Genomic DNA, 26,849 nt, shown 5'->3' on the forward strand with positions numbered 1-26,849 from the left:
AGTTCCTGGCTCTTCTGAGGCAGAGATTGGGAGGCCACCATTTTCCCTCTTCTCCTCCAAAGCTGTACAGAAAGCTTGCAGGGAACAAAAGCTCCTGAGAGCAAACCTGAGCAGATTACTTAGCCCAGACCCACAAGGGTGGGGCAATTCCACCTCCGGCAAAGACATTTGGGAACCATGGCAACAGGTCCCTCTCCCAAAAGATCAGCAAGAACAGCCAGCCAAGACAAAATTTACTGGATCAATGAGAATGGTAGAACTCCAGCGCTAGAGGAATACTGCATATAGAATTCATGGCTTTTTTAACAATGATTCTTTAGTCTTTCAAAGTTAATTTTTTTTAAACTGCTTTTTTTTTTAATTTTTCTTTTTCCCTTTTTCAACCAACATCTGATCAATCCTTTTTTTCTTCTTAACATAAATTGCATTATTTGTTTCAGAGGTACAGATCTGTGATTCAACAGTCTTGCACAATTCACAGTGCTCACCATAGCACATACCCTCCCCAATGTCTATCACCCAGCCACCCCATCCCTCCCACCCCTCCCCGACTCCAGCAAACCTCAGTTTGTTTCCTGAGATTAAGAATTCCTCATATCAGTGAGGTCATATGATACATGTCTTTCTCTGATTGACTTATTTCACTCAGCATAACACCCTCCACTTCCATCCATGTTGTTGCAAGTGGCAAGATCTCATTCCTTTTATCAATCCCTTTTTTAAAAAACATTTTTAGTTTTCATTTTTAGAGTCATATTCTAACCTTTCATAGTAGTTACCCTTATTTTTGGCATATATCTATAAGTTGTTCTCTCTTTAAAATTTTGAGATACAGTTCCTTCTAACAGATCAAAATATACCCTAAATCTCTAGTGTATGGCTTTGTTCTAGTCACCTGCCTGATCACATTCTCTCCCTTTTTTTTAAAAATCCTCTTCTTTTTTCAAACAACTTCTCATCTTATCAATTCCTTTTATAAAATTTTTTATAATTTTCATCTTTACATTCATATTCCATCCCTTCATCATATTTACCCTTATTTTTGTACATATATAAGTTTTTCTTTCTTAAAATTTTGGGGGGCACTTTCTGCTAACAGACGAAAATACACCCAAAATATAGTGTGTGGCACTGATCTATGTACCAGCCTGATCATATTAGATAATATTCTGTTTTATTTTTGTTTTATTCTGTTTTTGTTTGTTTTTAACTTTTTGTTTGTTTTTATTTTTTTTTCTTTTTTCTTTCTTTCCCTTTCTTTTCCCCTGGTTTCAGGTCTATTCTGATTTGTTTAGAGTATATTTTGGGGGAACATTGTTACCCTGTTAGCATTTTGTTCTCTCATTCATCTATTCTCTGGACAAAATGACAAGACAGAAAAAAATCACCTCAACAAAAAGAATGAGAGGCAGTACCGACTGCCAGGGACTTACTCAATACAGACATAGTACGAACTAGAGTTCAGAATGATGATTTTAAAGATACTAGCTGGGCTTGAAAAAAGCATGGAAGTTATTGGAGAAACCCTTTCTGGAGAAATAAAAGAACTAAAATCTAACCAAGTCAAAATCAAAAAGATTATTAATGAGGTGCAATCAAAAATGGGGTCGCTAACTGCCAGGATAAATGAGACAGAAGAGAGAATTAGTGATGTAGAAGACCAAATGATGGAAAATAAAGAAGCTGCTAAAAAGAGAGATAAACAACTACAGGATCATGAAGGCAGAATTTGAGAGAGAAGCAACACCATAATGAAACAACATTAAAATAATTGGGATCCCAGAAGAAGAAGAAAGAGAGAGGGGGGCAGAAGGTATATTGGAGCAAATTATAGCAGAGAACTTGCCTAATTTGGGGAAGGAAACAGGCATCAAAATCCAGGAGGCACAGAGAATGCCTCTCAAAATCAATAAAAATAGGTCAACACCCCGACATCTAATAGTAAAACTTATGAGTCTCAGAAACAAAGAGAAAATCCTGAAAGCAGCTTGGGAGAAGAGATCTGTAACCTACAATGGTAGAAACATTAGATTGGCAACAGACCTATCCACAGAGACCTGGCAGGCCAGAAAGGATTGGCGTGATATCTTCAGAATTTGCAAACATGAAACCAGCCCTACAAGAAATATTGAAAGAGGTCCTCTAAGCAAAGAGAGAGCCTAAAAACAACATAGACCAGAAAGGAACACAGACAATATACGCTAACAGTCACCTTACAGGCAATATAATGGCACTAAAATCATATCTTTCAATAGTTACCCTGAATGTAAATGGGCTAAATGCCCCAGTCAAAAGACACAGGCTATCAGATTGGATAAAAAAACAAGACTCATCAATAAGCTGTCAACAAGAGACTCATTTTAGAACCAAAGACACCCCCAGATTGAAAGTGAGGGGATGGAAAACCATTTACCATACTAATGGACATCAAAAGAAAGCTGGGGTGGCAATCCTTATATCAGACAAATTAGATTTTAAACCAAAGACTGTAATAAGAGATGAGGAAGGACACTATATCCTACTAAAAGGGTTTATCCAACAAAAAGATCTAACAATTGTAAATATCTATTCCTCTAACATGGGAGCAGCCAATTGTATAAGGCAATTAATAACAAAAGCAAAGAAACACATCAACAACAATACAATAATAGTGGGGGACTTTAACATCCCCCTCACTGAAATGGACAGATCATCTAAGCAAAAGATCAATAAGGAAATAAAAGACTTTAAATGACACACTGGACCAAATGAACTTCACAGATATATTAGAGCATTCCATCCTAAAACAACAGAATACACTTTCTTCTCTAGTGCTGTGGAACGTTCTCCAGAGTAGATCACATCATGGTCACAAATCAGGTCTCAACCAGTACCAAAAGATTGGGATCATTCTCTGCACATTATCAGACCATGATGCTTTGAAACTAGAACTCAATCACAAGAGGAAAGTCAGAAAGAACTCAAATACATGGAGGCTAAAGAGCATCCTACTAAAGAATGAATGGGTCAACCAGGAAATTAAAGAAGAATTAAAAAAATTCATGGAAACCAATGAAGATGAAACAACAACTGTTTAAAATCTTTGGGATACTGAAAGGGCAGTCCTAAGAGGAAAGTATATAACAATACAAGCCTTTCTCAAGAAACAAGAAAGTTCTTAAATACACAACCTAACCCTACACCTGAAGGAGCTGGAGAAAGAATAGCAAATAAAGTCTAAACTCAGCAGGAGAAGAGAAATAACAAAGATCAGAGCAGAAATCAATGAAATAGAAACCAAAAGAACAGTAGAACTGATCAACGAAACTAGGAGCTGGTTCTTTGAAAGAATTAACAAGATTGATAAACCCCTGGCCAGAATTATCAAAAAGAAAAGAGAAATGACCCAAATCAATAAAATCATGAATGAAAGAGGAGAGATCACAACCAACACCAAAGAAATACAAACAATTTTAAGAACATATTATGAACAACTCTATGCCAGCAAATTAGATAACCCAGAAGAAATGGGTGCATTCCTAGAGATATATCAACTACCAAAACTAAACCAGGAAGAAACACAAAACCTAAACAGACCTATAACCAAAAAGGAAATTGAAGCAGAGTCATCTAAAATCTCCCAACACACAAAAGCCCAGGGCCAGATGGCTTCCCAGGGGAATTCTACCAAACATTTAAAGAAGAATTAATACCTATTTTTCTGAAACTGATCCAAAAAATAGAAATGGAAGGAAAACTTCCAAACTCGTTTTATGAGGCCACCATTACCTTGATCCCCAAACCAGACAAAGACCCCATCAAAAAGGAGAATTACAGACCAATATCCCTGATGAACACGGATGCAAAAATTCTCACCAAAATACTAGCCAATAGGATCCAACACCGCATTAAAAGGATTATTCTCCATGACCAAGTGGGATTTATCCCTGGGTTACAAGGTTGGTTCAACATCTGTAAATCAATCAACACGATACAATACATTAACAAAAGAACAGGAACCATATGATCCTCTCAATAGAAGCAGAAAAAGCATTTGACAAAGTACAGCATCCTTTCTTGATCAGAACTCTTCAGAGTATAGGGATAGATGGTACACACCTCAATATCAGAAAAGCCATCTATGAAAAACCCACAGTGAATATCATTCTCAATGGGGAAAAACTGAGAGCTTCCCCCATAAGGTCAGGAACGTGGCAGGGATGTCCACTATCACCACTGCTATTCAACATAGTATTAGAAGTCCTAGACACAGCAATCAGACAACAAAAAGAAATAAAAGGCATCCAAATCGGCAAAGAAGAAGTCAAACTCTCACTGTTTGCAGATGGTATGATACTTTATGTGGAAAACCCAAAAGACTCCACCCCAAAACTGCTAGAATTCATACAGGAATTCAGTAAAGTGGCAGGATAGAAAATCAATGCACAGAAATCAGTGGCATTCCTATACACCAACAACAAGACAGAAGAGAGAGAAATTAATGAGTTGAAACCATTTACAATTGCACCCAAAACCATAAGATATCTAGGAATAAATCTAACCAAAGGGACAAAGGATTTGTACTCAGAAAACTATAAAATACTCATGAAAGAAATTGAGGAAGACACAAAGAAATGGAAAAACGTTCCATGCTCATGGATTGGAAGAATATTGTGAAGATGTCAATGCTACCTAGAGCAATCTACACATTCAATGCAATCCCTATCAAAATACCATGAACTTTTTTCAAAGAAATGGAACAAATAATCCTAAAATTTGTATGGAAGCAGAAAAGACCCTGAATAGCCAGAGGAATGTTGAAAAAGAAAAGCAAAAAACTTTGCGCGGTGGCAGTATCGTAGCCAATGAGGTTTATCCGAGGCACGATTATTGCTAATTGAAAAAGGAAAGTAAAGCTGGTGGCATTACAATCCCGGACTTCCAGCTCTATTACAAAGCTGTCATCATCAAGACAGTATGGTACTGCACAAAAACAGACACATTGATCAATGGAACACAATAGAGAGCCTAGAAATGGACCCTCAACTCTATGGTCAATTAATCTTTGACAAAGCAGGAAAGAATGTCCAATGGAAAAAAGAGTCTCTTCAACAAATGGTGTTGGGAAAATTGGACAGCAACATGCAGAAAATGAAACTGGACCATTTCCTTACACCACACACATAAATAGACTCAAAATGGTTGAAAGACCTCAATGTGAGACAGGAGTCCATCAAAATCCTAAAGGAGAACACAGGCAGCAACCTCTTTGACCTCAGCCACAGCAACTTCTTCCTAGAAACATCACCAAAGGCAAGGGAAGCAAGGGCAAAAATGAACTATTGAGATTTCATCAAGATAAAAAGCTTTGGCTCAGCAAAAAAAACAGTCCACAAAACCAAAAGACAACCAACAGAATGGGAGAAGATATTTGCAAATGACATATCAGTTAAAGGGCTAGTAGCCAAAATCTATAAAGAACTTATGAAACTCAACACCCAAAGAACAAATAATCCAATCAAGAAATGGACAGAAGACATGAACAGAGATTTTTCCAAAGAAGACATCCAAACAGCCAACAGACACCTGAAAAAGTGCTCAACATTGCTTGGTATCAGGGAAATCCAAATCAAAACCTCAATGAGATATCACCTCACAAGTGTCAGAATGGCTAAAATTAACAAGTCAGGAAAGAACAGATGTTGGCGGGGATGCGGAGAAAGGGGAGCCCTCTTACACTGTTGGTGGGAATGCAAGCTGGTGCAACCACTCTGGAAAACAGTATGGAGGGTCCCCAAAAAGTTGAAAATAGAGATATCATACAATCCAGCTACTGTAGTACTGTGTATTTACCCCAAAGATACAAATGTAGGGATCTGAAGTTTTACATGCACCTGATAGCAGCAATGTCCACAATAGCCAAACTGTGAAAGAGCCAAGATGTCCATCAACAGATGAATGGATAAAGAAGAAGTGGTATATATATATACAATGGAATATTATGCAGCCATCGAAAGGAATGAGATCTTGCCATTTGCAACGACGTGGATGGAACTGGAGGATATTTTACTGAGCGAAGTAAGTCAATCAGTCAAAGGCATATATCATATGACCTCACTGATATGAGGAATTCTTAATCTCAGGAAACGAACTGAGGGTTGTTGGAGTGGGGGCAGGGGTGGGAGGATTGGGGTGGCTGGGTGATAGACATTGGTGAGGGTATGTGCTGTGGTGAGTGTTGTGGATTGTGCAAGACTGTTTGAATCACAGATCTGTACTTCTGAAACAAATAATACATTATATGTTAAAAAAAAAGAAGAAGAAGATAAGAGGAGGGGAAGAATGAAAGGGGAGAAATCGGAGGGGGACATGAACCATGAGAGACGATGGACTCTGAAAAACAAACTGAGGGTTCTAGAGGGGAGGGGGTGGGGGGATGGGTTAGCCTGGTGATGGGCATGGAGCGCTGGGTGTTATACACAAACAATGAATCATGGAACACTGCATCAAAAACTAATGATGTAATGTATGGTGATTAACATAACAATAAAAAATTAAAAAATATATTAACTAATCTTTGTTGTAAACAGATGTGCTGTCATCCAGACTTTGCATTTATAGGGCTCAGGCAGAATAGATTTGGCACAATTTTTAAGGGCCCTAGAATTTTTGAAATGGAAAATTGGTATTAACTTCAACTAAAAGTGACCAACTGCATTAATCCCCAACAAGAGAGTTAGCCTGTCCTTTGAAACTTTGAATCCAGACATTACCTTCTTTGCCCTACCTATGAAAGTGCTAGGTAACATCTTTCAATGGAAGGGTGTTTTATCTACGTTGAAAACCTGTTGTTTAGTGTAGCCACCTTCATTAATTATCTTAGTCTATATTCTAGATAACTTGTTACAGCTTCTACATCAACACTTGTTACTTAACTATGCTTTCTTATGTGGTGGATATAGCTTCTTTCTTTAACCCTCATGAACCAGCCTCTGCCAGCTGCAGGGTCTTCTGCAGCCTCCTCACCTCTCTCAACCTTCATAGAATTGAAAAGAATTAGGGCTTTGCTCTGGATGAGGCTTTGGCTTAAGGGAATGTTATGATTGGTTTGATCTTCTATCCAGACCACTAAATCTTTCTCCACATCCTCAATAAGGCCATTTTGCTTTCTTATCATTCAGCTGTCACTGAGCAGTATTTTTAATTTCCTTCAAGAACTTTTCCTTTGCATTCAAAACTTGGCTAACTTTTTGGTGTAAGAGTCCTGGCGTTTGGTCTGTCTCAGCTTTCAACATGCTTTCCTCATTAAGTTTAATAATTTCTAGCTTTTGACTTAAAGTGAGAAACATGAAACTGTTCCTTTAACTTGAATACTTAGAGGTCATTTTAGGGTTATTAATTGGCCTTATTTCAATGTTGTTGTGTCTTAGGGAATAAGGAGGCCTGAGAAGAGGGAGAGAGAGGAACAACTCAACAGTGGAACAGTCAGAGCATACACAATTAAGTTTATTGTCTTATATGGGCATGGTTCATGACAATCCCCAAAATTGCAATAATAACATCAAAAATCGCTGAAAACAGATCACCATAACAAATAGAATAATGATGAAAAAGTTTGAAATACTTCAAGAATTACCAAAATGTGACACAGAGACTGTTTGAAAAATGACACTGTTAGATTTGCTTAACGTAGGGTTGCCACCTTCAATTTGTACAAAATGTAATATCTGCAAAATGCAATGAAGTGAAGCACAATAAAATAAGGTATGCCCATATTTCTTCCAATCCTAAGTTCTGCTGGCATTCAGGAAAATAAATATATAAAGTTTTCACAAGTCGACAAGAAAATGAGGTATATTTGTGGCTTTGACTATTTTAATACAGTTCAGTATTTAAGTAAAAAATACTTGGACCACACATAATCAATAAAAGCATATTTTCTAACCCACAAAAGTTTTATATAAAGCTGCTGGATTAGAGGGAGGTGGAAGAGTTGAGATAAAAGGAATGCAATAAGGCAGAGAGATCCTGAGACTTATAATGGGCATATGGATGTGAGAAAATCAAGAGAAGAAAGGACTTCAGTGTTCCCTACAGTAGTAGCTAAAGTCATACATGTGTTCCTGCCCCAATATGAAAGTGAGCTTTTAGATACCTAGTTGGATGATTTGTTTTTAAGAAATTATTTCTCAGTAACAACTTGTCTTTTCTTATTTGGGTCTAAATGGAAACTCTGAAAATTTCTAGTAAAAATTCACAGTTGTGTATGTTAGCTCTATTAACTATCATATAATTGAGCCAGTCCCTGTGATATAACTTTCTTCTTTGGAATCCCATATAGATAGCAATAACAATGACATTGATTAGGTAGAATAGTTCTGGAAAATACTGCAAATTTAGTTTACCCTAGTAAGTATTATGCTATAATTCATATTAAAATTAGTGAAATTCATGATTTATTTTTGTGTAACTTACTGAGAATTTTGTCCAATTAACCCTATTCCAAATCCTGGGGAATTTAAAAAGTAAGTGTGTGTGTGTGTGTGTGTGTGTGTGTGTGTAAGCATTGTTTCTATAGACTTCTCTTTTCTTATCTGTTGCTTTTATTAAGCATAATAATTGAATTTTTAAAAACAAAATCACTGGTCATGGATGGGATCATAGCATTAACCAAGGCATAATAAGATATAGATAAAGATATAAAGGTGATAATTTCCATCATGTTTAGAAATATTATTTTCTAGCTCTTTGTCTTTAGAGAATTAAAAGTAAAGTAAACTTTGGACATCCTATAAATGTTACAGACTTATTAAAACATAATAGATTCATAAGAGTTGATTAGGAATTAGCCACTATAATGAAACTGATAAATCATAGTTTCTGTTTATTTTATGTCTTGTATTTAACTATCTCTTTGTCTACAAGCACCAGAGAGCTTGATGTCTTGCCTTTGGTGGACTCCAGGGTTTCAGAAAATCCTACTACCAATATAATCAAACCTACTCTAGGGATATACAGTACAGCATAGAGTTGTAACTCATAAATATAAATATAAGATATTTATATTTTATTTTTATAAATATTTATATAAATATAAATTTATTTATATATAAATAAACATAAATATCTGTTATGTAAATGAATAAGTGGCTTTACTTTTTATGTTTGCCATGTGAATTAAGCATCTATCTGTATATTATATAATATACTCTTATCATTAAAATATCTATCTAATGCAAGTAAAAGTTGGAAGATACTTCAGAGCATTTGATTTGCCTTTCAGGATTGTGATGCTAAGTCAAATTCATGCTGTAATCCTGCCACATGCGCGCTAAAACCTGGCTCAATTTGTGATACTGGTAAATGCTGTACAGATTGTCAAGTAAGAGCCTTCTTAATTTTCTATATTACCTACATGAACAAAGTCATCTTTTTTATAATATTTATACATTCACATTCTGCTTTATTCAATGTCATTTACTTCATCCCATCAGTATTCAGCAAAAGGAGAAATATGTAGGCCTCCCACTGATGAATGTGATCTCCCTGAATATTGCAATGGATCATCTGCAACATGTCAAGATAACTTTTTTGTTCAGAATGGGCATCCATGTGGAGAGAATCAATGGCTCTGTCTGAATGGAAGTTGTATAAGTGGGATAAAACAATGTACAGATGTATTTGGTGAAGGTATTTATTATAATTTGATTTCTTATATATGTATTTTTCTGGAAACTAAAAAAATAGATATTGATACATAATTGTGATTTAAAAAAATAATGGGATTTTTTAGTATAAATATTTTAAAGGATTACAGAAAGAGATAAGGAATACTGTAAGAAAAAAATCAGATAAGTTGTCTGGAATTAAAGTTATGAATTGTTTCCACAAAATAATAAAGGGAAACATTCAAAGTCCATGGGATCTTCATTTGAGAAGAAAGAAAGCAGACTGAGCATAAGTTACACTTCCCTCTTTCACTCCATATCCACAGTTTTCTTAGTAAATATAAAATAAATACATATGGCTATGAACATTAAAGGCCAAAGTTGGCATATGAGTACAATTTAAATCACACATGCAGATACACATGGCCAGATACATGCATTCACACCTAGGAACTACAAGAATAGCTTATGAAAATCCCAAAAAGGGGTCATGAAGATCCAGTAACTCTGAAACCATTGAAAGATGATGTGCACCGAGGTTGAAAACAAAAAGGAAAACCATGGTACAAAATATACACAGAATCATTTGCTGAAGAAAATGGAGACAACAGCAGTGGCAGCAGCATGTCATGTCTATATCAGAAGAAGCAAGAACAATTGACAGGGAAAATATGCAGGATACTCATGTAAATAGCCAGGTGGGTCAACCTTTTCTCAATGGTAACAGGTAAATGCCTACTCTAATTTCTGTGTAAAAAGGTCTTGCAAAGTGATTATCCACTCCCAAAATAAACATACAATAACTACTGGTTCCAAGAAAGGCAACACAAAGATACAAGGAAAGAAACTTATAAAAATGGTAAAGTGCTCTCCCAAGGAACTGGGTGATTTGAACCACAAAGGAAATTTTGAAGAAAGGTATCTCTATCTCTCCATCTCTCTATCTCTTTATTATCTATCTATCTATCATCTATCTATCTATCTATCATCTATCTATCTATCTGTCTGTCTATCTATCTATCTATCCATTATCTATCATCTATCTATCTATATCATCTATCATCTATCTATCAATCATCTATCATCTATCATCTATCATCTCTCTATCATCTATCTTTACCTATCTTTTATCTATATCATCTCTATCTTTTCATCTACATCATCTACCTATCTATATCTATACATATATATAGATAAATAGAGAAAGGGAAAGAAAGAGAAAGAGAAAGGAAAAGAAAATCTTGATTTTAAAGGTATACTGGTTAAAATGTAAAAATAAGCATATTGGTTAGATCATTGGAAAGGTAGAACTTCTGTTTAAGCTAGCAGGTAGAATTGCAAATTTCACCCAGCGTTAAATAGGTAGATGCCAAAAAAAAAAAAAAGTATATGAAAGCATACATTTGAACTCCTATAATTTGCTTTTCAAATTTATTTCTGTAAGAATTGGTTGTGAATGATGTCCAAAAGAAGGGAGACTAAACCAGGAGATAGAAGAATTAAGCAAGAAGAAATAATCATCATAGAAATTAGCAAAATTTCTATGAAATTCTAGAAAATAGCTAATTTTCACAGAAATTAGCAAAAGATTGACTAAGATATATATCTCTTAAAATATACGTTTTAAAATATAAAGAATAGTATGAAATGGAGTTATTAATATGTTAAAATGTTAATCCCTAGATGAATAAAAATAGAAAAAAATAGTTTCACCAAGAAAAAAACCAAACAAGCCTGAAACAAAACTCAATCATTCCAATAAAATGTAGCCAAAAGCAAAAATAAAAATTGGCAGAAGTCAAGTATTCATTTTATAATTTAAGACAGCTACAAAAAAATAATAAAATAATGTGAAACTATAAGCTCATAAAGGAGAAAAACAAAAACAATAACAATACTTGATTAATTCCAAAGAAGACAAGAACAAAGTTAAAAAAAGGACATAGACTAGGACAATAAATTCTAAGACAGCTTATTTACATTTAAATATTTTGCAATTACATTAAATATAAAACCTGTATTAAATATTAGGTTTAGGGAAAGGATGCAGCAAGTAGTGAGAAAATAATTGGAAAAATTAAGATACATTTTATTGATGATATTTTAAAAGGTACTAGACTATAATGAAACCAAAAACAGCTAATTGTTTAAATTATGACAGGAGAGAAAGTTTGCATATTTTAGGGGACCACTGTTAGCCAGTTTTTTTCCTAGAGACATTTGGAATCTTGAAGTTGAAGATCAGGCTTGGATTAGGCAGATATCTTCTATTAGAAAAAAAAAATAGAAAAATTTAGCAGTTGAAATTTAAGGGGACCGTCAAAACCATAGAAAATTTTTTCCATGAGGCATTTTTGGAGCTCTGAAGCTGCTCAGCAATTTGGTCAATTAGGTTAAAAACATTAAAAAGGCATTATGAATTTCCCTATAGTCACAAGGTAATCAAAGACCAAATGGTAGAAGAAGCTTGCCACCAGAAAACCTTAATCTTCTAAAAGATTTCACTACATTTTGAAGTGCCTATGTTAGGAGGCTAGGAAGCTGTTCTGAGATTCTCTAAATCGCAAGAATTTATCTCAGGCAGACTTACAGTGAAAACAAATATTGACAAGGCTATCAATCAGTAGCTTACAAGGGTCACACCCAAGATAATGAGGCAGATCCAGAATAAGACTGTACATCAGCCCTGGCCCATTTCATTGCCTGATTAGATTTCAGTGATCACTACCTCACTCAATCTGCCTAACTCAGGAAAGAGTCATTAAAAAGATAAAATAGAGAATGGAAAGTAGCAATATTTAAAGAGATAAGAACCAATACTTTTTGAAATGAAAGTTAATCCCACAAATTCAAGAGGCTCTAAGAATCTTAAGAATGTCTTTTTTTTATCCTAAAGATTTTATTTATTTATTTGTCAGAGAGAGAGAGAGGGAAAGACAGAGAGCAAGCAGAAGCAGGGGGAGTGGCAGGCAGAGGGAGAAGCAGGCTCCTCGCATAGCAAGGAGCCCGATGGGGGACTCGATCCCAGTACCCTGGGATCATGACCTGAGCCAAAGGCAGCCGCTTAACTGACTGAGCCACTCAGGTGTCCCAAGAAGAATGTCTTTAAAGAAAAAAACACATAAAGACATCCTAGCAAAACTACTACAAAAAGATCTAAAACTGTAAAACTTTTAGAGGAAAACATAGGCATAAATCTTAAGTGACCTTGGATTAGGCAATGTTCTCTTAGATAAGATACCCAAAGCATAGGTGATAAAAGAAAAAGGAATCGTCTGGACTTCAAAAATTTAAAGAACTTTTGTTCTTCAAAGAAAATCACCAAAAAAAGTAAAAAGATAGCTCAAGGAATGGGAGAATATATTTGCAAACTCATATTTTTAATAATGGACATATACAGAATACATAAGAAACATTCAACTCAACAATAAAAAGATAATGTAGTTTAACAAAAAGGAAAAAATGAGTAGGCATTTCTGAAAAAAAAAAGACATAGAGAATGGCAAATCACATGAAAGATGCTCAACATCATTGGGCATTAAGGGAATGCAAATTAAGACCACAACATGATACTTGTTCACATTCACTAGGATAGCTATAATTAAAAGACAATAGCAATTTTTGTGAGGATATGGCAAGATCTGAACTCGTGTCTTGCTAGATATAAAATGGTACAACTGCTTTAGAAAGCAATTTGGAAGTTCCTCAAAATGTTGAACATAGCAGTTTAACCCTTGGTATATATACCTAAGAGAACTGAAAACATGTCCCCACAAAACCTTAAATACAAATGTTCATCATACCATTATTCATAATAGCCAAAATGTAGAAACAACCCAAATGTCCATCAACTGATGCATGAGTGAACAAAATGCAGATTATTTAGTTAATAAAAATGAATGAAGTCATGATTTTTGCTAAATGTGAATAAATTTTGAAAACCTATGCTAAGTTAAGAAAGCCAGTCACAAAAGACCACAGATTCTGATTCCATTCATATTTAGCTTACAAAACAGGCAAATGTATAAAGACAGAAAGTAAATTAATAGTTGCCTGACACTAGGGGTGGGAGGGAGAAGATGTATGTGATTGTGTGTGTGTTGTTTGACATATATACATTTTAATATTATAACATATTGATGATCATCTTTACTGCCCCAACTTAATACTCTTGGATGCACTGCAATGCAGTATCTGCTAAAAATTAAGTGTTTGTTTAGCTGGCTGGTTGGTTGTTTTTAAACCTAAAAGTGTGAATGTTTCTCATGCTCTCAGTCATTTTTCTCTACCTGGCCAATCTTATGCTATTTTAATTTCTCTCCCTTTATAATTATTTTAATATCTCAGAGATAAGTCATCTTAGCCTTTTGTATCTTCTTCATACATCTTGACATGGCTCTCTTCCATATAAACTTAAGAACCAAATTAAAAAATTAACTCATACATTAATTTTAGTTGAATTGATATCCATGTTATTCTGTGGATGACCTAATGAGTGTGAAGTGGTATCTTGTGGTTTTGATTTGCATTTACCTGAAGACTAATGATGAACATCTTTTCATGTGCTTATTGACCATTGTATTTCTTGTTTGGAGAGATATCTATTTACATCCTTCAGCTATTTTTTTTAAATTGGGTTGTCTTTTTTATTATTGAGTTGTAATAGTTCTTTATATAATCTGTATTCAGTTTATTGTTAAATTCATGTTTTGCAAATCTTTTATTTCATTGTGTAGATTATGTCATCACTTTCCTGATAGCCACCTTTGAAGTGCAAAGTTTTAATTCTGATGAGGTTCAAATTATCTATTTTTGTATGTGTCTGCTTGTGATTTTGGTGTTATAAACAAGAAAGCATTGCTTAATCCAAGGTCCTGATTTACTCCCCTACCCTTTTTTTTTCTGGGAGTTTTATATGTTTTCCTCTTAAATTTGGGTTTAAAATCCATTTTGAGTTAATTTTGTATATGGTGTGAAAAATGGTTCCAAATTAATTCTTTAGCATGTGGATACCCAATTGTCCCAGCATCACTGTTGAAAAGATGATTATTCCCCCATTAATTGACTTGGCATCTCTGCTGAAAAAAATCACTTGATTGTAAAAGTAAAGGCTTATTTCTGGACCATCAATTCTACTCCATTGATCTACACATGTATATGCTTATGTCAGTAGCATACTGTCTTTTTTTTTTTTTTTTAATTTTTTTTATTGTTATGTTAATCACCATATATTACATCATTAGTTTTTGGTGCAGTGTTCCATGATTCATTGTTTGTTCATAACACCCAGTGCTCCATGCAGAACGTGCCCTCCTCAATACCCATCACCAGGCTAACCCATCCCCCTACCCCCCTCCCCTCTAGAACCCTCAGTTTGTTTTTCAGAGTCCATCATCTCTCATGGTTCGTCTCCCCCTCTGACATACCCCTTTTCTTCCTCTCCTGTTATCTTCTTCTTTTTCTTTTTTCTTAAAATATGTTGCGTTATTTGTTTCAGAAGTACAGAACTGTGATTCAACAGTCTTGCACAATTCACAGCGCTCACCGTAGCACATACCCTCCCCAATGTCTATCACCCAGCCACCCCATCCCTCCCACCCCCAACCACTCCAGTAACACTCAGTTTCTTTCCTGAGATTAAGAATTCCTCATATCAGTGAGGTCATGTGATACATGTCTTTCTCTGATTGACTTATTTCACTCAGCATAACACCCTCCAGTTCCATCCACGTCGTTGCAAATGGCAAGATCTCATTCCTTTTGATGGCTGCATAATATTCCATTGTGTATATATACCACTTCTTCTTTATCCATTCATCTGTCGATGGGCATCTTGGCTCTTTCCACAGTTTGGCTATTGTGGACATTGCTGCTATAAACATTGGGGTACACGTACCCCTTCGGGTCCCTACATTTGTATCTTTGTGGTAAATACCCAGTAGTGCAATTGCTGGATCGAACGGTAGCTCTAATTTCAACTGTTTGAGGAACCTCCATACTGTTTTCCAGAGGGGTTGCACCAGCTTGCATTCCCACCAACAGTGTAGGAGGGTTCCCCTTTCTCCACATCCCCGCCAACATCTGTCGTTCCCTGACTTGTTAATTTTAGCCATTCTGACGGGTGTGGGGTGGTATCTCATGGAGGTTTTGATTTGGATTTCCCTGATGCCGAGCGATGTTGAGCACTTTTTCATGTGCCTGTTGGCCATTTGGATGTCTTCTTTGGAGAAATGTCTGTTCATGTCTTCTGCCCATTTCTTGATTGGATTATTTGTTCTTTGGGTGTTGAGTTTGATAAATTCTTTATAGATTTTGGATACTAGCCCTTTATCTGATATGTCATTTGCAAATATTTTCTCCCATTCTGTCGGTTGTCTTTTGGTTTTGTGGACTGTTTCTTTTGCTGTGCAAAAGCTTTTTATCTTGATGAAATCCCAATAGTTCATTTTTGCCCTGGCTTCCCGTGCCTTTGGCGATGTTTCTAGGAAGAAGTTGCTGCGGCTAAGGTCGAAAAGGTTGCTACCTGTGTTCTCCTTTAGGATTTGGATGGACTCCTGTCTCACATTTAGGTCTTTCAACCATTTGGAGTCTATTTTTGTGTGTGGTGTAAGGAAATGGTCCAGTTTCATTCTTCTGCATGTGGCTGTCCAATTTTCCCAACACCATTTGTTGAAGAGACTGTCTCTTTTCCATTGGACATTCTTTCCTGCTTTGTCAAAGATAAGTTGACCATAGAGTTGAGGGTCCATTTCTGGGCTCTCGATTCTGTTCCATTGATCGATGTGTCTGTTTTTGTGCCAGTACCATACTGTCTTGATGATGACAGCTTTGTAATAGAGCTGGAAGTCCGGAATTGGGATGCCGCCAGCTTTGCTTTTCTTTTTCAGTATTCCTCTGGCTATTCGGGGTCTCTTCTGGTTCCATACAAATTTTAGGATTATTTGTTCCATTTCTTTGAAAAAAGTGGATGGTATTTTGATGGGGATTGCATTGAATGTGTAGATTGCTCTAGGTAGCATTGACATCTTCACAATGTTGATTCTCCCAATCCATGAGCATGGAACGTTTTTCCATTTCTTTGTGTCTTCTTCAATTTCTTTCATGAGTATTTTATAGTTTTCTGAGTACAGATCCTTTGCCTCTTTGGTTAGATTTATTCCTAGGTATCTAATGGTTTTGGGTGCAATTGTAAATGGGATCGACTCCTTGATTTGTCTCTCTTCTGTCTTGTTGTTGGTGTATAGGAATGCCACTGATTTCTGTGCATTGATTTTATATCCTGCTACTTTACTGAATTCCTGTATGAGTTCTAGCAGTTTTGGGGTGGAGTCTTTTGGGTTTTCCACATACAGTATCATATCATCTGCAAAGAGTGAGAGTTTGACTTCCTCTTTGCCGATTTGGATGCCTTTGATTTCTTTTTGTTGTCTAATTGCTGTGGCTAGGACTTCTAATACTATGTTGAATAGCAGTGGTGAGAGTGGACATCCCTGCCGCGTTCCTGACCTTAGGGGAAAAGCTCTCAGCCCTTCCCCGTTGAGGATGATATTCGCTGTAGGTTTTTCATAGATGGCTTTTATGATATTGAGGTATGTACCCTCTATCCCTATACTCTGAAGAGTTTTGATCAAGAAAGGATGCTGTACTTTGTCAAATGCTTTTTCTGCATCTATTGAGAGGATCATATGATTCTTGTTCTTTCTTTTGTTAATGTATTGTATCACGTTGATTGATTTGCGGATGTTGAACCAGCCTTGCAGCCCAGGGATAAATCCCACTTGGTCGTGGTGAATAATCCTTTTAATGTACTGTTGGATCCTATTGGCTAGTATTTTGGTGAGAATTTTTGCATCCATGTTCATCAAGGATATTGGTCTGTAATTCTCTTTTTTGATGGGGTCTTTGTCTGGTTTTGGGATCAAGGTAATGCTGGCCTCATAAAATGAGTTTGGAAGTTTCCCTTCCATTTCTATTTTTTGGAACAGTTTCAGGAGAATAGGTATTAATTCTTCTTGAAATGTCTGATAGAATTCCCCTGGGAAGCCATCTGGCCTTGGGCTTTTGTTTCTTGGGAGATTTTTGATGACTGTTTCAATTTCCTTAGTGGTTATAGGTCTGTTCAGGTTTTCTATTTCTTCCTGGTTCAATTTTGGTAGTTGATACATCTCTAGGAATGCACCCATTTCTTCCAGGTTATCTAATTTGCTGGCATAGAGTTGCTCATAATATGTTCTTATAATTGTTTGTATTTCTTTGGTGTTGGTTGTGATCTCTCCTCTTTCATTCATGATTTTGTGGATTTGGGTCATTTCTCTTTTCTTTTTGATCAGTCTGGCCAGGGGTTTATCAATCTTGTTAATTCTTTCAAAGAACCAGCTCCTAGTTTCGTTGATCTGTTCTACTGTTCTTTTGGTTTCTAGTTCATTGATTTCTGCTCTGATCTTTATGATTTCTCTTCTCCTGCTGGGTTTAGGCTTTATTTGCAGTTCTTTCTCCAGCTCCTTTAGGTGTAGGGTTAGGTTGTGTATTTGAGACCTTTCTTGTTTCTTGAGAAAGGCTTGTATCGCTATATACTTTCCTCTCAGGACTGCCTTTGCTGTATCCCAAAGATTTTGAACAGTTGTGTTTTCATTTTCATTGGTTTCCATGAATTTTTTTAATTCTTCTTTAATTTCTTGGTTGACCCATTCATTCTTTAGTAGGATGCTCTTTAGCCTCCATGTATTTGAGTTCTTTCCGACTTTCCTCTTGTGGTTGAGTTCTAGTTTCAAAGCATTGTGGTCTGAAAATATGCAGGGAATGATCCCAATCTTTTGGTACCGATTGAGACCTGATTTGTGACCTAGGATGTGATCAATTCTGGAGAATGTTCCATGGGCACTAGAGAAGAATGTGTATTCCTTTGCTTTGGGATGGAATGTTCTGAATATGTCTGTGAAGTCCATTTGGTCCAGTGTGTCATTTAAAGTCTTTAGTTCCTTGTTGATCTTTTGCTTAGATGATCTGTCCATTTCAGTCAGAGGGGTGTTAAAGTCCCCCACTATTATTGTATTGTTGTCAATGTGTTTCTTTGCTTTTGTTATTAATTGCCTTATATAATTGGCTGCTCCCATGTTCGGGGCATAGATATTTACAATTGTTAGATCTTCTTGTTGGATAGACCCTTTAAGTAGGATATAGTGTCCTTCCTCATCTCTTATTACAGTCTTTGTTTTAAAATCTAGTTTGTCTGATATGAGGATTGCCACCCCAGCTTTCTTTTGGTGTCCATTAGCATGGTAAATGGTTTTCCACCCCCTCACTTTCAATCTGGGGGTGTCTTTGGGTCTAAAATGAGTCTCTTGCAGACAGCATATGGATGGGTCTTGTTTTTTAATCCAATCTGATAGCCTGTGTCTTTTGATTGGGGCATTTAGCCCATTTACATTCAGGGTAACTATTGAAAGGTATGAATTTAGTGCCATTGTATTACCTGTAAGGTGACTGTTAACTGTCTGTTGTCTGTGTTCGTTTCTGCTCTTTGCTGCTTTTAGGTTCTCTCTTTGCTTAGAGGACCCCTCTCAATATTTCTTGGAGGGCTGGTTTCGTGTTTGCAAATTCCTTTAGTTTTTGTTTGTTCTGGAAGCTTTTTATCTCTCCTTCTATTTTCAATGATAGCCTAGCTGGATATAGTATTCTTGGCTGCATATTTTTCTCGTTTAGTGCTCTGAAGATATCTTGCCAGTCCTTTCTGGCCTGCCAGGTCTCTGTGGATAGGTCTGTTGCCAATCTAATGTTTCTACCATTGTAGGTTACATATCTCTTCTCCCGAGCTGCTTTCAGGATTTTCTCTTTGTCTCTGAGACTCGTAAGTTTTACTATTAGATGTCGGGGTGTTGACCTATTATTATTGATTTTGAGAGGGGTTCTTTGTGCCTCCTGGATTTTAATGCCTGTTTCCTTCCTCACATTAGGGAAGTTCTCTGCTATAATTTGCTCCAATATACCTTCTGCCCCTCTCTCTCTCTCTTCTTCTTCTGGGATCCCAATTATTCTAATGTTGTTTCGTCTTATCATATCACTTATCTCTCGAATTCTGCCCTCGTGATCCTGTAGTTGTTTCTCTCTCTTTTTCTCAGCCTCTTTATTTTCCATCATTTGGTCTTCTATATCGCTGATTCTCTCTTCTGCCTCATTTATCCTAGCAGTTAGTGCCCCCATTTTTGATTGCACCTCATCAATAGCCTTTTTGATTTCGATTTGGTTAGATTTTAGTTCTTTTATTTCTCCAGAAAGGGTTTCTCTAATAACTTCCACGCTTTTTTCAAGCCCAGCTAGTATCTTTAAAGTCATGATTCTGAACTCTAGGTCCGACATTGTACTAATGTCTGTATTGAGTAGGTCCCTGGCTGACGGTACTACCTCTTGTTCTTTTTGCTGAGGTGATTTCTTTCGTCTTGTCATTTTGTCCAGAGGAGAATAGATGAATGAGAGAACAAAATGCTAACAGGTTTACAACGTCCCCAGCAAATATACTGTATACAAATCAGAAAAGACCTGAAACCAGGGGAAAAGAAAGGGAAAGAAAGAAAAAAGAAAGAGAAAAAGAAAAAAAAAAGATAAAAACAAAAACAAAACAATACAAAAAAGGCAGAATATGATCAAATATGATCAGGCTAGTGCATAGATCAGTGCCACACACTAGATTTTGGGCGTATTTTGGTCTGTTAGAAAAAGGTGCCTCCTAAAATTTTAAAGGAAGAAAGACATATATGTACAAAATAAGGGTTGATACAATGAAGGGATGGAAGATGACTGTAAAGATGAAAATTATAAAAGATTTTATAAAAGGACTTGGTAAGATAAGTTGTTTGAAAAAAGAAAGAAGATTTAAGAAAAAAAAAAGGAAAAAGGGAGAGAATGTGATCAGGCAGGAGACTAGAACAAAGCCATACACTAGTGATTTAGGGTATATTTTGATCTGTTAGAAGAAACTGTACCTCAAAATTTTAAAGAGAGAACAACTTATATATATATGCCAAAAATAAGGGTAACTACTATGAAGGGATAAAATATGACTCTAAAAATGAAAAATAAAAAATGTTTTTTTTTTTTTAAAAGGGATTTATAAGATGTTGGTTGAAAAAGGGAAAAAGAAAAATAAAAAAAACAGTCAACAAAAATTAACTTTGATGAAATAATGAATCATGGTAAAAAAAAAAAAAAAAAAGCCATGAATCTATGTGCAGTATTCCCCTAGCGCTGGAGTTCTCCTATTCTCCTTGATCGATCAACTTGGTCTTGGCTTGCTGGCTGTTTGTGCTGATCTTCTGGGGGAGGGGCCTGTGCTGTGGTTTCCAAATGTCTTTGCCGGAAGCGGAATTGCCCCGCCCTTGTCGGTCCGGGCTAAGGAAGCTGCTCCGGTTTGCTCTCAGGAGCTTTTGTTCCCTGCACGCTCTCGGTACAGCTTTGGAGGACCAGGGCAGAAATGGTGGCCTCCCAATCTCCACTCGGAGGAGCCGAGAACTCGGGGCCCCGCTCCCCAGTGTGCCCCCAGAGAAAAGCAGTCACTTCTGTGTCCCCGGTCTCCGGCCGCACTCCGTGCTCACCCGGCCCGTGATCGAGCGCTGCTATCTCTGGCACCCGACCCCGCGCGGAGTCTCCAAACCCAGCAGATCCCTGCAGTGCGTTCCCGCACCGCTCCTCCCCGGGAAGGAAGGGGAGTCTCCCCGGATCTGCTGCTTGTTGGGTCCCTGCTGGGGGAGCCGTGCCCCGACTGGGCCGCAGATCACAGTTTATGGCAACCCCGAGCTGAGAGCCCGCGACTCTGCTCCGTATCTGCAGCCGGCTTCCCCGCTCCGATACCTGGGAGTTCTGGTGCACTCAGGCACCCCCAGTCTCTCTGTGACTCCAAGGGTCCTGAGACCACACTGTCCCGGGAGGATTCCACCCCCCGCTTAGCCACTGGAGCGACGTCCCTCCGCCGAGCCAACTTCTAAAAGGTCCGATTTTGTGCTCCGCGGTGCTATCACTTGCCAGAAGCGGCCGGCGGAGGCCCCTCCCCCGCCGTCTATCCTCCCGAATATCGCCTCGGATTCACTTCTCCGCACGCCCTACCTTCCAGTAAGTGGTCGCTTCTCTGTTCAGAGAGTTGTTGCTACTCTCCTGTTCGATCTCCTGTTGAGTTCGTAGGTGTTCAGAATGGTTTGATCCCTATTCAGCTGAATTCCTGAGACCAGACGAAATCTAGGTCTCCTACTCCTCCGCCATCTTGCTCCGCCTCCTGTCAGTAGCATACTGTCTTGATTACGATAGCTTTGTAGTTTAGAAATCAGGAATGTGAGCAATCCAACTTTTTTTTTCTTTTAAGATTATTTTGGCTATCCTAGGTCTCTTGCATTTCTTGAATTTCAAAATCAACTTGTCAATTTCTGCAAAAAGTCAGCTGTGGAATTTTATAGTAATTTTGTGTTGAATTTGTACATCAATTTGAGGTGTAATGTTATATCAACTATATTGTTTCCAATCCATAAAAATGAGATGTCTTTCCAATATTTGTATCTTTTTTTTTGTAAAAAAGTCTTCTTTATTGAGAGCAGCGGGTGTTAAAAACAAAACAAAACAAACGAACAACAACAACAATAAAGGTGTGAGGCAGGGGTGGCCCACCCTCCCCACCTTCTCCAGGGTCCACCCCTCCCTCCCATGCCCCCCACCCCAGGCTGCAAGTACATACAAAAGCCGCCCATGGTGCATACAAAAAGGGCGGGTTATATCATGTCAAAAGCTCCTGAAAACTCCTTCATCTGCCAGGCACTTAGGATGAGAAAAGGAGAGAAGGGTGGGGAGGAGGCATGGGTCTGGGTCAGCGTGCACAAGTCCATGGGGTGAGGATTCACTGGCGCATCCTCCGTAATCCTGGTGCAGACCCTAAAGTGGGCCCCAGGGACCAGAACTATCTAGAAACTTGAGTATATTAAGGAACTCCCCTCAGACCCAGCTCATCTCCAGCCTGGCCCTCCCTAGGCCAACTTGGCAGGTGAGTGGCAGAACTGGACCTGGTCAATGGGAGGAGACCCAGGCCAGAAATTGGGGTTACCTGAGGCACCCACACTGTCCCTGATGGGGGAAGGGGTGGCAGAGAATGCTGTCCAGCTCAAGGCCCTAGTCACTTAGTCTGGGTCTGAATCAGCCTGCCCAAGGGCTGAGGATGGGGAAGAGGAGGAAAGCCCAGGCCCGGCCCAGACCTAAATAGTGCCTGTGTTCCCAGGGCAGGGCCCCTAGGGCCAAGGAGGACAGGGATCTTGCCCATCATGCTGTGGGCACCCCTGAAGAAGTCCTCCTCTGCCCATGCCATCCTGAGGCACAGTGTGCCTGGGCTCCTTCCTCACGGCTTACTGTCTGCGGGGTTGTCTCCCAAGGTGTTGGCAATCTCGCTGAAGGAGGACGGTCCTTGGGGCTGAGGGCCTGGCAGCGTTGCATCAGCGGGTACAGCTTGGATCTTATTTAGTTAATTTTAACTAAATGTTTTATAGTTTTGTAATTATCAGTATACAAACTCTATACTTCTTTTGTTAAATATATTTCTTGATATTCTTTTTGATGCTATTATAAATAGGATTTTTTTTCAAATTTCATTGTTCATTACTAGTGTATAGACATCAATTGATTTTGAGTATTGAACCTTTATCCTGCAACCTTGCTAAAATTCTTTATTAGTTCTAGTAAGTATTTTTAGTGGATTCCCAGAATTTCTATATATCAGAAAAATGTCATAGGAAATGGATATATTTTAATTTCTTAATTTATAATCTAAATGCCTTTTGGTTTTTCTTCTTGGCTATTTTTCCTGATTAGTACTTCCAGTACAATACTGAGTGTAAGTACTCAGAGCATATATTCTGACTTGTTCACTATCTTAAGGGTTGAGCATTGGGTTTTTCATTATTAAGGATGATGTTAGGTATGGTTTTTCATAATCCTCTTTATTAGGTTAAGGAAGTTCCACTTGTTACCCACTTTTTGTTTTTTTTTTTAATCAAGAGTTAAATGCTAGGTTTTCCTGTCCTCTTCTGTGTTTATTGGAATGATCATATTTTTTGTCTTTCAGTTTATTGATAGAGTACCATTAAACATTAATTTCCAGCCTTGCATTTTTGGAAAAAAATAGTACTTGGTCATGGCGTATTATTATTATTTTTTTTATATTGATGGATTGTTGGTGTATACTTGAAATTTTTTTTGTGAAAAAATATACATGACATAAAATCATTTTTACCATTTTTAAGTGTACAATTCAGTGTCATTAAGTGTATTCACGTTACTTTACAAACATCACCATCATCCATCCCCAGAAATTTTTTCAATTTTCCAAACTGAAACTCCATATCCATTAAAGTTAACTTCACTGTTGATTTTCATGTACAAATGTTTTTAAAATTTTGATCTATATTTTCTTTTGTTGCTTGTGCTTTTTGGCATCATATCCAAGAAATAATTGCCAAATACAATGTCAAAAAATTTTCCCCTATATTTTCTTCTAAGAGTTTTATAGTTTTTACTATAGTGCATAGATTAGTTGAATCACTATGCTGTATACCTGAAACTAATGTAACACTGTGTGTCAACTATACACAAATAAAAAAGATTTTAAAGTTTTTATTTACATTCCAGTTAGTTAACATACAGAGTAATATTAGTTTCAGGTGTACAATTTAGTGATTCAACATTTACATGCAACACCCAGTGCTCATCTAAATAAGTGCGCTCCTTAATCGCCATCATTTTCTAAAAAGAGTTTTATAATTGTAGCTGTTACATTTATGCATCTAATCCATTTTGTGTTAATTTTAGGGTATCATGTAAGTAAGGGTTTAACTTCATTCTTTTGCATGTGTATATCCAGTTTTCTTAACACCAATTGTTGAAAAGTCTGTCCTTTCCAACTGAATGTTATGGGTACCCTTATCAAAAATTATTAGACATAGATGGAAGGATTTACTTCTGGGGTCTCTATTTTATTCTATTGGTGTATGTATCTGTCTTTATGCTAGCATGCCAATTTACATTGTTTTGAATACTGTAGCTATTGTGGTAAGTTTTGAAATCAGGAAGTATGAGATCTTCAAGTTTGTTCTCCATTTTCAAGGTTAGCTTTTCTATTTGAGGCCCTTGAGATTCCATACAGATTTTAGGATGGATTTTTCTATTGCTGTAGAGACATGTTGGTATTTTGATAAGGTTTGCTTTGGAGCTGTCGATCACTTTGGGTGATATTGCCATCTTAATAGTTTGTCTTCCAAGCCATAAACATGGGATAACTTTCCATTTTTTGGTGTGTTTTCTTTAATTTTCTTTGGCAACATTTTGTGGGTTTCATTTTACAAATTTTATTACTCTGGTTAATTTTACTTATAAGTATTTTTTCATTTTGATACATTGGTAAATAAAACTGTTTACTTAATTTCTTTTTGGAACTTTCCATTGCTAATGTATAAAAATACAATTGATTTTCATGTGTTAATTTTGTATCCTGAAACTTTGCTGAATTTATTAGTTGTATGTGTGTGTATGTGTATGTGTATGTGTGTAAAATCCTTAGGGTTTTCTATATATATGAAATCATGGCAACTGTGAACAGAGATAATTTTACTTTTTCTGTTCCAATTTAGGTGCCTATTATTTTTTTTACTTGTCTCTTGCTCTAGACTAGGACTTCTACTACATTAAATAAGTGACAAAATCTTACATCCTTGTATTGCTCCTTGTCATTAGAGGAAAAGGTTTCAATTTTTCACCATTGAGTATTACATTAATTGTGTTTTTTATAGATGGTCTTTGTTATATTGAAGGGCTTTCCTTCTAGTTAGTTCAGTGTTTTTATCATTAAAATGTATTGAAATTTTCATATGATTTTTTCTGCATCATTTGACATGATCATGTGTTTTCCACCCTTCATTCTTCTATTTTGGTGTATAACATTGATTTTTTTTTGTATATTGAATCATCCTTGTATTGCAGGAATAAATCTCACTTGATAAATGAAATATAATGCTTTATTTTTTATTTTTAAAAATTTGTTTAAAAAGGTTTTATTTATTTATTTGAGAGGGAGGGAGAGACCACAAGCAGGGGGCAGTTGGCAGAGGGAGAGGGAAAAGCAGGCTCCCTGACATGGGGCTTGATCCCAGGACCCTGGTATCAAGACCAGAGCCGAAGGCAGACATTTAACCAACTGAGCCACCCAGGACCCTGAAGTATAATACTTCTAATATGCTTTAGAATGCAGTTTACTAGCATTTTGTTGAGATTTTTAAAATCACTATCCATAAAGGATCTTAATCTGTAGATTTTTTAAAAAAGTTTTTATTTAAATTTCAGTTAGTTAACACAGTGTAATATATTAGTTTCAGGTGTACAATATGGTGACTCAACATGTCCATGCAACAACCAGTGCTCATCACAGCAAGTGTGCTCCTTAATCCCCATCACTTATTTACCCCATCCACCTACTCACCTCCCATCTGGTAGTCATCAGTTTGTTTTCTATAGTTAAGAGTCTTCTTCTTTGTTTTATTTTCTTCCCCCACCCCCCATGTTCATTTGTTTTGTTTCTTAAATTCTGTAGATTTTTTGAAATTTTTATGTCTATATTTGTGAGAGATATTGTTCTAATCTTTTTTCTTTTTTAAAATGGCTGAGTTGTTGTTTAATAAGTCGCACTGAATGATGCAAAAGCAGTCCTTACTCATATTTTTGGGAACTCTGTAACATATTGTATTTTCTGAAAATTTTGCAGAATTTACCAATGAAGTCATCAGCACTCAGCCTTTTCATTGAGGGAAATTTCCTGATTAATAATTCAAATTTGTCAGCTTTGTTGATCTTTTCAAAGAACAAGATTTTGGTTTCGTTAATTTTCTCTGTCACTTGTCTATTTTTTATTTTATTGTTTTTTTGCTATAATCCCTATTATTTCTTTTCTTCTGTTTGTTTTATGTTTAGAATTATTTTTTTGGTATCTTAAGATGGAAATCTAGGTTGTTATTTTGAAATATTTCCTATTTTAAACATTTACTGATATCAGTTTCTAAATACTGCTTTCAATGTTTCTCATAAATTTTTCTATGTCATGTTTTTATTCTTTTTCATTTTAAAGTATTTTCTAATTTCCCATGAGATTTTTATCTTTGGTTCTTTGGTTATTTAGGAGCGTGTTTTTTC

The 26,849-nt window shown here is 36.6% G+C and overlaps 1 protein-coding gene and 1 pseudogene across 1 annotated transcript in view; both read left to right on the forward strand.

Annotated features, from left to right (window-relative positions):
• ADAM2 (ADAM metallopeptidase domain 2) overlaps window positions 1-26,849 on the forward strand; it is a 178,714-nt gene that overhangs the window by 102,276 nt on the left and 49,589 nt on the right. Inside the window, exons 13-14 of the mRNA XM_088021406.1 lie at window positions 9,263-9,361; window positions 9,474-9,669. Of these exons, the coding sequence (XP_087877532.1) occupies window positions 9,263-9,361; window positions 9,474-9,669 (295 nt within the window). The remainder of the gene's footprint in view (window positions 1-9,262; window positions 9,362-9,473; window positions 9,670-26,849) is intronic.
• On the forward strand, window positions 4,816-4,884 carry LOC114224867 (U4 spliceosomal RNA; annotated as a pseudogene).

Source organism: Eumetopias jubatus, unplaced genomic scaffold, assembly GCF_037043125.1.
Source record: "Eumetopias jubatus isolate StellerSeaLion01/CBP00866 unplaced genomic scaffold, mEumJub1_p1.0 scaffold_2, whole genome shotgun sequence".
Taxonomy (NCBI): domain Eukaryota; kingdom Metazoa; phylum Chordata; class Mammalia; order Carnivora; family Otariidae; genus Eumetopias; species Eumetopias jubatus.